The 11,998-nt window shown below is 47.4% G+C and overlaps 1 protein-coding gene across 1 annotated transcript in view; it reads left to right on the plus strand.

The window, feature by feature from the left end:
- The window catches only part of arnt (aryl hydrocarbon receptor nuclear translocator), a 32,595-nt gene extending 21,183 nt beyond the window's left edge, over nucleotides 1-11,412 (plus strand). The window contains exons 14-20 of the mRNA XM_083760471.1: nucleotides 2,656-2,769; nucleotides 3,787-3,871; nucleotides 6,315-6,784; nucleotides 8,866-9,016; nucleotides 9,575-9,755; nucleotides 10,113-10,237; nucleotides 11,125-11,412. Of these exons, the coding sequence (XP_083616597.1) occupies nucleotides 2,656-2,769; nucleotides 3,787-3,871; nucleotides 6,315-6,784; nucleotides 8,866-9,016; nucleotides 9,575-9,755; nucleotides 10,113-10,237; nucleotides 11,125-11,208 (1,210 nt within the window). The 3' untranslated portion in view covers nucleotides 11,209-11,412. The remainder of the gene's footprint in view (nucleotides 1-2,655; nucleotides 2,770-3,786; nucleotides 3,872-6,314; nucleotides 6,785-8,865; nucleotides 9,017-9,574; nucleotides 9,756-10,112; nucleotides 10,238-11,124) is intronic.
- The last annotated feature ends 586 nt before the right edge of the window (nucleotides 11,413-11,998 follow it).

An 11,998-nucleotide genomic window follows, 5' to 3' on the forward strand; every position in this document is an offset into this window, starting at 1 on the left:
ACGTTTCCTAACCCTGACTCCAACCCGGAACGTTTCCTAACCCTGACCCCAACCCGGAACGTTTCCTAACCCTGACCCCAACCCGGAACGTTTCCTATAACCCTGAACCCAACCCGGAACGTTTCCTAACCCTGACCCCAACCCGGAACGTTTCCTAACCCTGACCCCAACCCGGAACGTTTCCTAACCCTGACCCCAACCCGGAACGTTTCCTAACCCTGACCCCAACCCGGAACGTTTCCTAACCCTGACCCCAACCCGGAACGTTTCCTAACCCTGACCCCAACCCGGAACGTTTCCTAACCCTGACCCCAACCCGGAACGTTTCCTAACCCTGACTCCAACCCGGAACGTTTCCTAACCCTGACCCCAACCCGGAACGTTTCCTAACCCTGACCCCAACCCGGAACGTTTCCTAACCCTGACCCCAACCCGGAACGTTTCCTAACCCTGACCCCAACCCGGAACGTTTCCTAACCCTGACCCCAACCCGGAACGTTTCCTGACCCAACCCGGAACGTTTCCTAACCCTGACCCCAACCCGGAACGTTTCCTAACCCTGACCCCAACCCGGAACGTTTCCTAACCCTGACCCCAACCCGGAACGTTTCCTAACCCTGACCCCAACCCGGAACGTTTCCTATAACCCTGACCCCAACCCGGAACGTTTCCTAACCCTGACCCCAACCCGGAACGTTTCCTAACCCTGACCCCAACCCGGAACGTTTCCTAACCCTGACCCCAACCCGGAACGTTTCCTATAACCCTGACCCCAACCCGGAACGTTTCCTAACCCTGACCCCAACCCGGAACGTTTCCTAACCCTGACCCCAACCTGGAATGTTTCCTAACCCTGACCCCAACCCGGAACGTTTCCTAACCCTGACCCCAACCCGGAACGTTTCCTAACCCTGACCCCAACCCGGAACGTTTCCTAACCCTGACCCCAACCCGGAACGTTTCCTATAACCCTGACCCCAACCTGGAATGTTTCCTAACCCTGACCCCAACCCGGAACGTTTCCTAACCCTGACCCCAACCTGGAATGTTTCCTAACCCTAACCCCAACCCGGAACGTTTCCTAACCCTGACCCCAACCCGGAACGTTTCCTAACCCTGACCCCAACCCGGAACGTTTCCTAACCCTGACCCCAACCCGGAACGTTTCCTAACCCTGACCCCAACCCGGAACGTTTCCTAACCGTAGACCCCAACCCGGAACGTTTCCTAACCCTGACCCCAACCCGGAACGTTTCCTATAACCCTGACCCCAACCCGGAACGTTTCCTAACCCTGACCCCAACCCGGAACGTTTCCTAACCGTAGACCTAACTCCCCCGAATCATTTTTAACCATGAATCAAACTGCTTTTTCATGCGAGGACCGGGAAAATCGAATCCTCACAACGTTCTCAAATTATTCTATACTTGTGTGGGGTTAGACACACACACACACACACACACACACACACACACCCCAGAGCTGTACATTTCAAACAAATGAAACTGTTGCACGCGTTGCACTGTGTGTTTTTGTGCACACTTGTGTGTGTGTGTGTGTGTGTGTGTGTGTGTGTTTATAAAAGACAGCTATGATCGTCTGTTAGTATTGTCTGTAAATCCTTCCCATAATACACCAGTGTTGATCATCTCTCCTTCTACCCCCCCCCCCCCCCCACGATGAACCCCATCCCTCCATCCATCTCTACACCTCCACCCCTCCCTTCTTCCCCCATCTCTCATCCCTCCATCCATCTCTACACCTCCACCCCTCCCTTCTTCCCCCATCTCTCATCCCTCCATCCATCTCTACACCTCCACCCCTCCCTTCTTCCCCATCTCTCATCCCTCCATCCATCTCTATACCTCCACCCCTCCCTTCTTCCCCATCTCTCATCCCTCCATCCATCTCTATACCTCCACCCCTCCCTTCTTCCCCATCTCTCATCCCTCCATCCATCTCTATACCTCCACCCCTCCCTTCTTCCCCATCTCTCATCCCTCCATCCATCTCTATACCTCCACCCCTCCCTTCTTCCCCCTCTCTCATCCCTCCATCCATCTCTATACCTCCACCCCTCCCTTCTTCCCCATCTCTCATCCCTCCATCCATCTCTATACCTCCACCCCTCCCTTCTTCCCCATCTCTCATCCCTCCATCCATCTCTACACCTCCACCCCTCCCTTCTTCCCCATCTCTCATCCCTCCATCCATCTCTACACCTCCACCCCTCTATTCCTCATCTCTCTCTCTCTCTCTCTCTCTCTCTCTGTCTCTCTGTCTCTCTCTCTCTCTCTCTGTCTCTCTCTCTCTGTCTCTGTCTCTCTCTCTCTCTGTCTCTCTCTCTCTCTCTCTGTCTCTCTGTCTCTCTGTCTCTCTCTCTCTCTCTCTCTCTCTCTCTCTCTCTCTCTCTCTCTCTCTCTCTCTCTCTCTCTGTCTCTGTCTCTGTCTCTGTCTCTGTCTCTGTCTCTGTCTCTCTCTGTCTCTGTCTCTCTCTCTCTCTCTCCCTCTCTCTCTCTCTCTCTCTCTCTGTCTCTGTCTCTCTCTGTCTCTCTCTCTGTCTCTCTCTGTCTCTCTCTCTCTCTCTGTCTCTGTCTCTCTCTGTCTCTCTCTGTCTCTCTCTCTCTCTCTCGGTCCTGGGCTGGGCGAGTGTAGATCGTCCTCCCAGGACTCCCTCACCCCTCTCTCCTCCCCCCCCTCCTCTCTGGGGGGGCAGAGCAGCCCCTCTGCCCCTCCTCCCTCCATCGGCGGACAGGTAGCCTCCAGCAGGTGAGACCAGCTGACCACTAATTAACCCCCTCCTCCTCCTCACCGCCGTGTGGACCAAGCAGGGGCTGCTTTACTGGGAACACCTGACCTCCAAAGACACGTGTGTGTGTGTGTGTGTGTGTGTGTGTGTGTGTGTGTGTGTGTGTGTGTGTGTGTGTGTGTGTGTGTGTGTGTGTGTGTGTGTGTGTGTGTGTGTGTGTGTGTGTGTGTGTGTGTGTGTGTGTGTGTGTGTGTGTGTGTGTGTGTCATGTCATGTCATGTCATGTCATGTCTGATGATGTGAAGGGTGTGAAGGGTGTAGTTAAAGGGATATTTCACCCATAATGCATCTGTACCGAATTGCGTCTCAGACTTCAAGTAAAACTGATTCCAGGACAGATGTTTCACTGCTGTCTCCTGACTGCGTGGGTTACATCCATGGCATCTCCCATTTTTAAGCCCAGTGTGGGGATATTTATATAATATTCAAAAGTAGAGATGCACGATATTGAAATTATAACCGATATCCGGAAATAAGTGGTATTATTTGGAGACCGTTTCGATACCGATATGGTATTGTTATGGCCGATTTCGATACGCTACCGATTATAATCGTTGTGCATCTTTAAGCATCCCTAATTTGGACATATTTGTCAACAATATTTGTCCCAAATTTGTTATTAATATGCGTGATGATTGTGATATTCTAAGTACAGACTGAATGGGTATTGGCTGCATTGATTGGTGATGACGTATCCCTTCAACGTGGAGGTCAGAGACGGTGTAGCTTGTTTAGCGGTGTTAGCATGTTAGCGGGGTTAGCATGTTAGCGGGGTTAGCATGTTAGCGCAGCCGTCCCCTGGCGGCCGCCGCGGTGGCGGTGATGGTGATGGTGTCCGACCGGGTGGTGTTTGTTCAGCCGTCATCGTCTGGTGGAGGAAACACGGACAACTGGAAATTAAACCGTTTATGATACATTAACTTTAGTCTGTCTGTCTGTCTGTCTGTCTGTCTGTCTGTCTGTCTGTCTGTCTGCAGGCAGCTACAGCAGCAACAGGCAGAGATAGACGGCGGCGGAGGCAGAGAGAATGTCTACGAGCCAGGAGCCATCACCATGCCACAGGTCAGTGCACGGCTCTGTGTGAGAGATTGATTGATTGATTGATTGATTGATTGATTGATTGATTGAAAATGTTATTCACGTTTTGTGTAGAATGGGTACAGTTCAAATGAAAGTACAGGCCAATACAAACATGAGGATCAAACCAGAAAAAGCACCAAGACTTGTTTACATCAGGGTCCTCCATTTTCAATTCATCAGAACATTTAACCCATTCTGAACGGGAACCCATTTTGGTGCATCATGTTATGCTTTAGCTATTTAAAAATAGCAGCTCTACAAGCTCATAGCGCGCCACCGAGTGGCGCGCTACGACTGACATTTTTAGAATCTGATCCCAGGTCAGAATGGGTTAATCAGACCAGTGTGTGTCCAGTGGAAACCTCGTATGAATCTGATCTCAGGTCAGAATGGGTTAAAGACGTACAGATATATATATATATATATATATATATATATATATATTAGGGCCGGGACTAATTGCGATTAATTACGATTAATTAACTACAGAAAAATTAATGCATTAAAAGAATTAACGCATTTTAATCGCACTATTTTTTTCACCGCGGAACGTTGTCACTGGACAGTTTTCAGACGGACCTGCGCACCAAGTGTCCGTGTCCTCTTCAGTCAATAACACCACCAGACACTGCAGACAGTTCACCAGACTGGGGGAAGCCGCTGAGATCACTTTGCAGTTAAAGAAAGTAAGAAAGAAGGTGTAAAAAACGTGTTTATTATGGAAAGAAATCACACCTGTGTGAAGTGAGGGGCGCTAATATATCAATGTCTAACTCGTGTTGATTAGGTGATGTGATGGTGATGTGAAACAAACATTACATTATCTTTATTGTTAATGACGTTTAATGTTCGCGTTAATGGACAAGATGACGTAAAGTTTCCCTTCATTCTCAATGGAGTTTTTAAAACTAACTAAACACAAACGTATATATATATATAGGAGGGGCTAGCGCCCCTCAAAAAGAGGGAGGGGCGGAATTTTCAAAGGGCCAGTTTTCGAATTGCAGCCGCAATAAGAACGGTTTTGAAGGAGTCTAGGGATTCACGTTTCTTAATAGTAGAGCGTTCCACATTTTAGTGGAGTAGGAGCAAGATGAACTAGACAAAGTGCCAATCGGCACAGGTCTCCACCAGGGCAGGTCAGGTTGTGGCATCATGGTGGCGCTATAACAGGCTGTTGAGGAAGATTTGGGCCGGAGGTTCGTGTTGGAGGGATGCAGGTACAATGTTTTTCCATGTGTGCATACATAAGTTGTATACAGATCGATGCAGTTATAGCTAAAAACAGGAATTGGCCTGTTATAGCGCCACCGTGAGGCTGATTTTGAGAAAAACATTGTGGCATGTCGTCCTCGGCCTAGTGAAAATGTGCGTGTATAATTTAACGGAAATTGCGCACTGTGTTTGTGATTTGTGGCCTTTTTTCGAAATGGACGAATCGTGTGAGTTTTGGAAGCCAATCTTAGCCAATCAGGATGGAAGATGGGAAATGGTGCCGCTCCGTGTTGATCACATGACTATGCGTGAAATTTGGATAAAATCTGAAGGAGTAATAATAGAAAATGTGTTTTACATATGTCGGCCTCCTGGTGGCGCTATAAAGAGCAGATGTTAAAAATGCCAGGCAAAGGTTTTTCCTTGGCCTCTAGGGAGTTGGCATACAAAGTTATCCACAGATCCGTGCAGTTAGAGGTAAAAACACTTTTCGGCCAGTTATAGCGCCACCTTGAGTCTGAGTTGAAATTGTTCATGTGGCATTTCGTCCTCGGCCTAGTGGGAATGTGGGTGCACAATTTCACGGAAATCACGCGATGTGTTCATGATTTGCAGCATTTTGTTTGAAACTGAGCACTCCTGTGAACTTTGGAAGCCAATCTTAACCAATCAGGATGGAGTGTGAGAAATCTGAAAGACCGGTTTCGTTGAATGGCTCTAGAGAGACTGTGTACCAATTTGCATGATGTTTGAACAAAATCTGTAGGTGTACTGTGCAAAAACTTGTTTTGCACAAAGCGGCCTCCTGGTGGCGCTATAACAGGCCGTTCTGGAAAGTTTGGGGCAGAGGTTCATCGTTGGCATCCAGGGAGTGTGTGTGCAAAATTTGGCATCGACCGGGTTAACGGTGGCCGAGATTAGCTGCTCACGGACACACGGACACACGGACGGACACACACACGGACGGACGGACGGACACACGGACGGACGGAGTGCAAAACATACTCTCCCCACATGCCTTCGGCCTGGTGGAGACAATAACTCCTTGTTTGAGCCGAATCTGTGTTGCACTTGGAACTCCCTCTGGTGTTGTGTGTGTGTGTGTGTGTGTGTGTGTGTGTGTGTATGTGCGTGCGTGCGTGCGCGCGCATGTGTGTTAGAACCTCACAACATTTCTAACCCCCTCTCTCTCTCTCTCTCTCTCTCTCAGATGTCTGTCCAGCAGTCCGTTCCGGTGGGGTCCGGTCCGGACCACAGTAAAAGTCTGGAGAAAGCAGACCTGTACTCCTCCATGTACCCTGGTGGTGGTGGTGGTGGCGGTCCCGTTCCGGTGGGGTCCGGTCCAGACCACAGTAAAAGTCTGGAGAAAGCAGACCTGTATTCCTCCATGTACCCTGGTGGTGGTGGTGGTGGTGGTCCCGTTCCGGTGGGGTCCGGTCCGGACCACAGTAAAAGTCTGGAGAAAGCAGACCTGTATTCCTCCATGTATCCTGGTGGTGGTGGTGGCGGCGGTCCCGTTCCGGTGGGGTCCGGTCCGGTCTCCGGTGCGCTCCCTGTTTCAGGTGGTCCGGGTCTTCCTGACCAGACCAAGGCTCTGCCCTCCACCTCCTCCCCCCCCAGCCAGATGTACCCCCAGAACAACAACTACACGCCCACACGCACCCCCAACGACGCATACAGGTACAGTACACACTCTGTGTGTGTGTGTGTGTGTGTGTGTGTGTGTGTGTGTTGATGCACTATTAACCCATTTAAACCTGAGGCCGATTCTAAAAACAATTGCCTTCTAAATGCTAACAGTTTTCTGATGTTTCTACTTTCCATGTCAGTGGTGCTCACCTTTTTTCATACTTTAGCTATTGAAAAATAGCAGATCTACAAGCTCATACGTGCTTGTAGGTCTGCTATTTTTTATTTTATTTTTTGAAATTGTGTCGCAAATTTGGAATATATATTCTTTCAGAGCGAACATTTCTTTTTTTTTTTTAAGTAAATTTTATTCAAAGAGTAAGATATGCAAATTTTACAGACAGAGAATATGACTCTTTGGGTTTTTTTACATTTTCTCCCACAACTCCCCTCCCAGTCATCCCCACCCACCATCCCTCCCCACGAGGCCAGACATACAAACAACATATAAACACAGGTATAAAACCAATAGGTTGAGTACAAAACAACACACATAACAAACAGTATATACACAGGTATAAAACCAATAGGTAGACAAGACACTAAGATATAAAGAAATGGTTATGATTGATGAACAATTTCAATGGGGGGTAAAAATAACATTAGCAATAACACAAATAGGTAAATCAAATAAAACAAAGTAATATTAAATAAAAAGAAAAAACAACAACAAAAAAAACAGAAAAGAAAACCAAGAGGAAAAATAAAATAAAATAAGAAAAACCTATATATATACACTCATATATAAACGCTTAATTGGCTCATTTCTCGACTCTCATGTGTAATGATTTCCGATATATTATGCTATATATATACACTGCACCAAGTAGAGATCCGCACACCCACACCACGTGTCTTCAGTCAGGTGAAAGTGATTCTAAACTGCTTACATACGATATTAAAGGTTGCCAATGGTTGTAAAATTTGTCAGAGGACCCTCGAATTGTGAATTTGATCTTTTCAAGTTGCAGAAAGGACATAACATCAATCAACCATGATTTAGCCGAGGGAGGGGACTTGGCCTTCCACTGTAAAAGTATCCTAGAGCGAACATTTCTTACTCAAATATGGGTCAAAATAATGGGTTTAACCCATTCTGACCGGGCACCCATTTTGGTGTTGGCATCATGTTATGCTTTAGCTATTGAAAAATAGCAGATCTACAAGCTCATATCGCGCCACCGAGTGGCGCGATACGAGCTTGTAGGTCTGCTATTTTTGAAAAATCGAAGACACTTTTAGAATCTGATCTCAGGTCAGAATGGGTTAATATTGAAACTGTCAGGATGTAATAGACATTTTTAGAATCTGATCTCAGGTCAGAATGGGATAACGGCAGCATATGTGTACCTACCATCTAGCCTGCAGTGGTTCAACCTGACACGCCGTGTGTTTCCATGTCCTCTCCTCAGGTCAGCGGGGCAGATGTTGGCCCACATGTCATTGTTTACATGTCCTCTCCTCAGGTCAGCGGGGCAGATGTTGGCTCACATGTCATTGTTTACATGTCCTCTCCTCAGGTCAGCGGGGCAGATGTTGGCCCACATGTCATTGTGTTTCCATGTCCTCTCCTCAGGTCAGTGGGGCAGATGTTGGCCCACATGTCATTGTGTTTCCATGTCCTCTCCTCAGGTCAGCGGGGCAGATGTTGGCCCACATGTCATTGTGTTTACATGTCCTCTCCTCAGGTCAGCGGGGCAGATGTTGGCCCACATGTCATTGTGTTTACATGTCCTCTCCTCAGGTCAGCGGGGCAGATGTTGGCCCACATGTCATTGTTTCCGTGTCCTCTCCTCAGGTCAGCGGGGCAGATGTTGGCCCACATGTCATTGTGTTTCCATGTCCTCTCCTCAGGTCAGCGGGGCAGATGTTGGCCCTCATGTCATTGTTTACATGTCCTCTCCTCAGGTCAGCGGGGCAGATGTTGGCTTACATGTCATTGTTTACATGTCCTCTCCTCAGGTCAGCGGGGCAGATGTTGGCCCACATGTCATTGTTTACATGTCCTCTCCTCAGGTCAGCGGGGCAGATGTTGGCTTACATGTCATTGTGTTTCCATGTCCTCTCCTCAGGTCAGCGGGGCAGATGTTGGCCCACATGTCGTCCAGGCAGAACGGAGGTCCGCCCCCTCCCTCGTCCGCCGGCCCCCTGCCCGGCGCCGGGCCCCTGCAGGGAGGCGGAGTCACGGCATGGACGGGAACCACGGCCAACTTTAACAACCAGGTATGATGGATAGATGGATGGAGGGTAACCTCGCTACACCAGGCTTTAACAACCAGGTATGATGGATAGATGGATGGAGGGTAACCTCGCTACACCAGGCTTTAACAACCAGGTATGATGGATAGATGGATCATGGGTGGGCAACTTTGACGATGGAGAGGGCCACTATATTTCCACACTAACTCCAGAGGGCCACGTTGCATATTACTGTTGGTAATGTGCAAAAATTGCCGATCTACAAGCTCAAATTTGAGCTTGTAGATCAGCTATTTCTGCTATTATTTGTATTGAAATCCTGAATAATTTTTTGCTATTTTTGAATTTGAATCCTGAAAAGTATTTTTTATTAATTTATTTCAAATGCCTTTAATTAGAGTTATGTTATCTTTATGAACGAAATACGAATACATTGGACACAAAAACTGACCCAAACTTGACCCAAACTCAAAGCCAACGGTTGCGGGGATTTGAACGAGAAACAAACCTCTAATCTAAAGTGTGTGACTGTGTGTGCGCGTGCATGTGCGTGCGTGTGTGTGTGCGTGCGCGTCCTTCCAGCAGGTGGGGGCCCACTCAGTGAAGTCCTTGTCTCCTCCGTTCGTGTCGATGGGCGGCGGGGGGTTCGGAGGTTCGTCGGGTTCGTTTGGTCAGGTGACCGCTGGTGGCGTGGCCCCGCCCCCTCCCGGGGCTCCCGGTTACCCCCCCATCACACGGCCCAGCCTCAACGCCAACGGATACGGTATGCCGCGCGCGCGCGTGTGCGTGTGTGTGTGTGTGGTGTGTGTGCGTGTGCATGCTCGCTGTGTGTCATTTCCAGAGAGTAAAGAGTGCTGATATAAAGATGTTATTATTGTATGTGTAGCTATAGGTGATTTCCCATGCTGTAAGCTTCATGTTCATATTCTCTTACTGCAAATGTTAGTAGTATAGTAAACAAAAGTAAAATGGCATTTCCGCAGTATTCCCGTGCGTGTGCGTGTGACCTGTGTGCGCGCAAGGGGGGGGGGGGTTTATGATTATGGAGAATATCCTATATAAAAATATAATGTACATAATGTGTGTGTGTGTGTGTGTGTGTGTGTGTTTTCTCTCTCAGCTGGTTCCCAGTCTGAGGTGCAGTTCTCCTCCAGACCACCAGAGGCAGTGTGGCCCCAGTGGAACCAGCAGAACAACAACGCACAACAACAACTTCCACACAACAACACACAGGACATATTCCCTGTACGATACCTGTCTGTCTGTCTGTCTGTCTGTCTGTCTGTCTGTCTGTCTGTCTGTCTGTCTGTCTCCACCTGTCTGTCTGTCTGTGTCCACCTGTCTGTCTGTCTCCACCTGTCTGTCTGTCTGTCTGTCTGTCTGTCTGTCTGTCTGTCTGTCTGTCTGTCTGTCTGTCTGTCTGTCTGTCTGTCTGTCTGTCTGTCTCGTAAGAATACCTCATTTAATTTCAGATGTGTAAAGTAGGGCCGGGACTAATTGCGATTAATTTAGATTAATTAACTACAGAAAAATTAATCGCGATTAACTACAGATAAATTAATCGCACCTTTTTTTTCACCGCGGAACGTTTCTCACTGGGCGCTTTTCTATAGTACTGAAAACTGGAAATAATAAAAAGTCACCCCATTTTGTGTTGCCTAGAACTGGAGGTCTGACAAAAAACAGTAACAATATGAAGTAAGTATAGCTTTGTGATGTCACTGAGATGTACTTGTTACTGTTACAATTTTTTTTTCAGACCTCCAGTTCTAGGCAACACAGAATGGGGTGACTTTTTATTATTATTTACACAACAGGTATATTAATGACAGTAAAACGTTGAAAATGAGTGGTATCCTGTAGTCACTATTCATTGATTCACTGGGATACCAAAAAAGGTTTCTCGCTGTTCTCGGGTTGAATATTGATATGCGATTAAAATGCGATTAATCTAGATTAATTAATCGCAAAGCCTCTGATTAATTAGATTAATTTTTTTAATCGAGTCCCAGCTCTAGTGTAAAGTAGAGGTGCTTTTGTTACTCTCTCCTGTACTAATGCATTCTCTCTCTCTCTCTCTCTCTCTCTCTCTCTCTCTCTCTCTCTCTCTCTCTCTCTCTCTCTCTCTGCAGGATGTGTTGTCTATTCTCGATCAGCCTCCGAACTTCAACAACGATGACTTTGAGATTCCAATCTACCCTTCCTTCAACGAATGACCACGTCAGCACAACTCTATGTCTCTCTCTCTCTCTCTCTCTCTCTCTCTCTCTCTCTCTCTCTCTCTCTCTCTCTCTCTCTCTCTCTCTCTCTCTCTCCACTGTTGTATAATTGAATGATCTGATGGTTTCTCTTCCATGTTAAATAACAGGCGCGCTGCAAAGGTATTTAGAGCCAAACTAACAATCCTGTTGTTACATGTCAGTTTGGTTAAATATGTTAATTCACATCAGAGGATGATGGGTTTGTCTCCCATAACGAGACTAAAACTTGTCTGTCTGTCTGTCTGTCTGTCTGTCTGTCTGGTGGGTAAAGCCATACAGTGTGTTGTGTTTTGCGTGGAGGCCCGGGTTCTCCTGTGTAAATGTATATATTTTTTTTATCCATGCAACATGTCTCACATGTTGTAGCTACTGTACTGTATATGTATAATAGGGTTGGGCGGTATGCTTTTTGTTTTATTATTATTATTATTTTTTTCTCTTCTATCCCGTCAAACGGTCCCCAAAAATGATACGGTATCACTGGGTGATTAAAGGTGCAATCGGTACGTTTCATTTTCGAACCGGGGGAGACCAAACGCTGTTAAAAGACCGGATCAACGGATTAATATGTTATCAGACATTTTTAGAATCTGATCTCAGGTCAGAATGGGCTAAATACACTAAAATCAACCGTTATCAGGACAGTTGGAATATGGCCAATAATATGGCCATACTGGCATTCTAGACGTTGTGGTGTTTGGCTGTGTTCACCTGGACCGCACGTAATGGTGCTGTAACGGTGGTC

The sequence above is a fragment of the Protomyctophum parallelum genome (assembly GCF_964188405.1).
Source record: "Protomyctophum parallelum genome assembly, chromosome: 3".
In the NCBI taxonomy this organism is placed as follows: domain Eukaryota; kingdom Metazoa; phylum Chordata; class Actinopteri; order Myctophiformes; family Myctophidae; genus Protomyctophum; species Protomyctophum parallelum.